This window comes from Dermacentor andersoni, chromosome 1 (genome assembly GCF_023375885.2).
Source record: "Dermacentor andersoni chromosome 1, qqDerAnde1_hic_scaffold, whole genome shotgun sequence".
In the NCBI taxonomy this organism is placed as follows: Eukaryota; Metazoa; Arthropoda; class Arachnida; order Ixodida; family Ixodidae; genus Dermacentor; species Dermacentor andersoni.
Window position 1 is genome coordinate 379,524,135 of NC_092814.1, and position 5,247 is coordinate 379,529,381.

At 49.9% G+C, this 5,247-nt stretch overlaps 1 protein-coding gene across 1 annotated transcript; it reads left to right on the forward strand.

Annotated features, from left to right (window-relative positions):
- The first annotated feature begins 449 nt into the window (after positions 1-449).
- On the forward strand, positions 450-4,976 carry LOC126518720 (uncharacterized). Its single transcript, XM_050168495.3, has 2 exons — positions 450-1,066; positions 4,045-4,976. The coding sequence occupies exons 1-2, from the start codon at positions 843-845 to the stop codon at positions 4,448-4,450; spliced, it is 630 nt and encodes a 209-aa protein (XP_050024452.2). The 5' UTR covers positions 450-842; the 3' UTR covers positions 4,451-4,976.
- The last annotated feature ends 271 nt before the right edge of the window (positions 4,977-5,247 follow it).

A 5,247-nucleotide genomic window follows, 5' to 3' on the forward strand; every position in this document is an offset into this window, starting at 1 on the left:
CATCTGCTGGTGTGCCTCGTAATAATCGGCAACTGGGCGCAGAGCTCCCACACACCCCCTGCCGCCCCCGCCTTTCCCGGCCGTCGTCCCCTTTTCACCCCAGCACGGCTGCCTAGCTATTACGCGACTGGGGATTCTAATTCGGGATTTTTTCGCGCTCCGCGAGGCGTCCTGCTCCTCTGACTCGCTCTTTCTCTCTCACACTGCGGAGGCTTGCTTTCCGTCTCTTTGCCATGGTCGTCGTTCCCTTCCGCGCCCGTGTTCAACCCACACGCCTAGCGTGACGGAAACTGTGTACAAACACACGCACACGCATGCAGTAAGCGCAGCCACCCTCTCCTTCAACCGCTTTTTCACTTTCCCAACCGTGCCTGAGCAACGTCACTTCCACCTGCTGAGAGTCTATTTAAGACTCCGAGCGGGATCCTCGTTTTACCTGAGGTGCCGTATCATCGGCCAACGAGCAACAGGAGTCAACAGCGTAGAGACAGACCCCTTGTTTTCCGACCCAGGACAGAGAGGAAGCGCGGTGACGCGCTCCCCTGCTATTTTCTTTACGTCCTCGGCGCGCCCCAACGGGCTGGAAAAGAGCGTGGTTGCCTGCTGTGTCATCGCCGCGCGATACCCGAGCGTGTGTCAAGGCTCGAGAGGGAGAGAGCGCCAACGACAACTCCGTGGGTGGCGAATCCCTTGAGAAAAGCTCAATCGCACTCAAACACCTGCTCAGCCGAGCGCCGTTTCGGGGAGCCTTACACCTCGTCGTGCAGGTCAACCGAATTAGGCGCCTCTGTTAAGCTCTCCGGAAGCACACGACGAGTAATTACCGTCGAAAAAGCTCCACGATGGCCGATAACAGCAACGGAACAGTGTCCCCAGCCATCCCGCACGAGGCGATCATCCCGATCGTCTTCGACGGCAAACAGCACTTCCCGGGCAAGCAGCAGTTGGCCTCTTCACGCCAGGTCTTCGAGATGGTCGAGCGCAAGGAGCCACTGGTTCCCTTGGACGATGACCCTCTGCAGCGGGAATGGGATGAGTTCATCGAAGACTTCCCGCAGTGCAGCAGGTAATTTCATCGCCGACTACCTTACTCCGTAGGGACCTCACGTTTAGCTCCCCCAGAAGTTAATGAGTGGAGGAAAAAAATGTATATATAGCGGGCTGCCTCGCTACATAACATCCTCGTCCGAAACCGCGAATGTTAAGTTTCTGCCGAAGGTATCAGAGTGTACGCGCACGCTGTAAAACAAAACACGGATGCGCTCGAACGCAGGAGTGCCAACACTGCAGCGTTCGAGCGCGGCCACGGAATTGCGGAGACCAGGGAGGGAGGCAAGCAAACGCGAGCGATGAAAGAGGCTGACGTGAGCGAAAATTTGTGGCGGGTCTTCTAGCGCAAGCTTTCTTTGTGCTGTAACATAGGCTGCGTTGAAACTCGTGCAGCCGGGCGCCTTGTCAAAGCTGCGCCTCGCTGTGCCGCTTTGTAGATGAGTCCGTGAACCTAGCCGTACCCGATCGGTCGACTAGTTTCGCAGTGCCCCTGAAATGATTTAGCAACATACAAGTACTGATTCTTGCTTCTGTTTTACTGGTCAGCCTCGTTGTAGTTGACGTATCGCGGGTATTTACGTGCGGTAAATGTTTCAAAGTGTTGGTCACGATTTACGAACCCTTTGAAAAATCCGATGAAATAATGTAAATCGGTAGAAGCAACAGGTAGAAAAACCTCACGCTTTCGTGGTGCAGCAAAACAGGGCCATAGCTGTCTTACGACAGCACGATGTCACTTTGCTCGCATAGCACACGTCATGAAGATTTCGTTGCCTAATTTTACTAGTCGCAAGACATGAGCAATCTTAAAATCTAATTAAGTGGACATGACCCGACATGAGTCCGTTATCCCAGCTCAGCACTAAATTCTGCAACAAAGCTAGAAGATACAAACCAAGACAAACAAATATCGGGTTCACGAGCCAATGATGATTTAGCTATACTACAAAACGAACAACAAACGTAAAGCGTTATATACGAGGGAAGTTCCGAAAGTAAGTTTCGTCATTTTTTACAGCGAAGCTACTAAGGGATACTTTCCCCACTATCGTATCCGCGCGTAGAAAAAAATCCCGAAGATAGTACAATGCCCCGCCAACCCGCGGCGGAGGTGAAGCAGGCATTGACCACACTCCCCATACGTGAGCCGATTCTGAAGATAGTGCAATGCCGGGCCGACCCGCGGCGGAGGTGCTGTTCGCCATTAGGGGGCCCACATACACAGCTTCGCTGGTCATCCTTCTTCACACAGTGGAAGGGCACTGAGTTTTTTGAAAGAGAAGATGGTACACCAGGTGAAACAAGCAATCGCAATAAGAAACCACGCCGTTGTTTGTTCAACGAGAGGAGGAGCTTTAGCGGAGGAGGAATGACGCATGCGCAGTGCGCCGAAAAAGAGAGTAGCAGCAGACCGGCGTGACCGAGGTTATTCCAGTACAAATCGCGATTGACGACAGACGTGTGCTGGCAACGCAGTCACCAGTGTAAACGCGTGCTGTTATCCGGTATGAATAACAGCACGCACTTACCCGTTCCCTGCATTGAAAGCCGCGCTCTCTGCACGTCATTTCCAAAACAATGCTGAGGCGGAGCAAGCTGTGCGACATTTTTTTGCATCGCGGGGCAACGAGTTTTACCAGAGTGGTTTCGCCAAACGGATTGCGCGCTATGACAAATATATCAATGTTGGTGGCGGCTATGTGGAAAAATAGTGCAAGGTGTGTAGTTCATGATGCAATCGTGCATTTTTGTTTTTGACAATAATGCTTTCGCGTGAAAATAACTGTCGAAACTTACCTCCTGAATGTCCCTCCTATATATATATATATATATATATATATATATATATATATAAAGTCATGTTAAAAGAAACCAACAAACAAGGACAACATAGGAGAAATTACTTGTACTAAATAATTGAATTTAATAAATGTTTAATGGAAATGAAAGTGGCTGACAAAACAACTGGCCCCAGGTGGGATACGTGTTCGCAGTAGGCGCGCGATGCTCTAACCACTTGAGCTGCCGCGGTGCCGTTTTCCCACCCACTTTCTAAGGTATTAATGTTTAACTACTACAACTAACCCTGGGAGTGTTACTCAGCGTCACCCCTCACAAACCTTGGCGGCAGATGTGGAACATCCTCAATGTAAAGCGTAATGCGAAGACCTGGGATCGTTCTCCCCCTGCAGCAAGTTTTTTTCATCCACTTTCATGGCCAATAATTATTCATTTCGTTACTTCAATTAGCAAGTACAAGTAATTTCTCTTGTATATATATATATATATATATATATATATATATATATACCGTGATCTTTCCGTGTGTGTGTGTATGTGTGTGTGTGTGTGTGTGTGTGCGTTTTTTTCACCCAACAACCCAGTCGTTGTAAGGGTCTGCGATTCTTTGCCCCCTTGACACTATTTAACTTTTTTTTTCCCCTAAATAAGTGTCATTCAACATATGTGTTGCGCCGGAAGTTCTGCAGTGGTAAGCAGCTTGATTTTTCATATTTAGCAATTATCAGCTGAGGAGTTCTGGTTACAAATATCCAACGATCACCACATATTAGAAGCTTTAAGAATCCCTTTCGGGCGTTGAATGTGAAGTAATAAATAAAGCAGTAAAAGTTTCCGTTTTTCCAGCACAGTGTCGATCAAACGCGAACTCTTGTTTCCTGGAAACCAGTGTGTATCCAAAAGGAATTCATAGAAATTGGGCAATATGCAATCCAGAAAGACGATGGGCTGCTTAGCTGGCTCCTGGTTACGAGTGCCTTGTAAATTTCGCAGATGAACGGAAGCGGTTGGTGTAAAACGTATTTCGTTCATCTGCACTTGTTCTCGATGTCATGTTTAAGTGCTGTATCCGGACAGCAGGGCTGACACACTAGCTTCCTCACGTATTCCTCACCTTCCTCCCCTATAGCTATTTCGTGCATTCGAATGATCAGTGGCTCACATTTCTGTGGCGCTGATTTAACCTACCCCCAGATACCTGGAACCGGACTTCATCGACCGCAACTTCCCGGCGCTGAGCAAAAGACTGTCCGGCGACGTCACGGCAGACGCGAGCGGCGGCGAAGAGAAAGTGGTCGTTTACGACGTGGACGTCAAGCAGTTTCGGCCGGACGACATAAACGTCTGGGTAAAGGACGGCAACGTATCCGTGGTGGGACGCACCGAGAAGGTCCTCAACGGCGGAGGCAAGTACGTCAAGGAGGAACTGCTGGGAGGAATCCGGGTACCCGCGGACATCGAAGCCGACGACGTCGTGCTGGAGACGACGCCCGATCTCCGACTGAAGATCTCGAGGCCTGATTCGCGGCCGGGATCGGCCATGTCGTCGGCTTCGTCCTCGGCGCCTTCGTCGGCGGAGAACTCGCTTGCCGAGAGGTGAAGCGGCGATGTGTCGCTTCACTTGATGACAGAACAATCCGCGCAAGGCGGTAATTGGTTCCGCGCAGCGTTGTTCAAGGAGAACAGGCCGCAGCACACGCGGAACAGAGTGGAGGCTTTCGCGGAGGCACTATATACGTAGCTGTGGCTAGGGAGAGCTGAAAGTATCCGTTTCTCACATTTTATTTTTTAATTTAACGGCGACTCCCGACGCCAAGCAGCTGAGTATCATTGCGCTCTCTTTATGCGCAGATCATTAGGCGAGGCAGGTCCTGCCAGACGGGCACAGGTTTCTGCCCCGTTCGTTAACTTCTATAGTGTCCCTAGTGTCCTGTATCTCCAGTTGCGACTGATGTATCTCCTCTATAGAAATATGATACTGTTTTCGCTGATAGCGCATTTTGAAAGCAGCATTTTTATTATATGTTGTAAGGTGAATGTCGAGCTTCTTGAGGACCAAGACTGTGTTTAACGTGTGCTTACTCGCTGTTGGATGTACTTGTGTGAATAAAGATGCCACAACTCTCTTTCATTCGCCAAATGAACTAGTATTTTGTTTGTCTATAGGCATAAAAATAGGTAGCTCGCTGCGAAAGTAGTGATTGCAGTTTCTTACTGTTCCCTTGCCGTGCTGCTTCTGAAGGTCGTAAAACGACAGCATCGGGAGATGGGTTGGTCGCAGCCCTTATACTGCGAAGTGAGACCGCTGATGCATCGCCGACATGCTCGTCCATGATTGAAATCACACGAGTATAAATGAGTGTGTGTGCGTGGTAAGGGGGGGGGGGGGGAGGGCGT

Coding starts and splice junctions, on each gene's coding strand:
- LOC126518720 (XM_050168495.3), top strand. CDS start 843: ATGGCCGATAACAGCAACGGAACAGTGTCCCCAGCCATCCCGCACGAG. Junction 1,067..4,044: donor GACTTCCCGCAGTGCAGCAG/GTAATTTCATCG, acceptor ACCTACCCCCAG/ATACCTGGAACCGGACTTCA.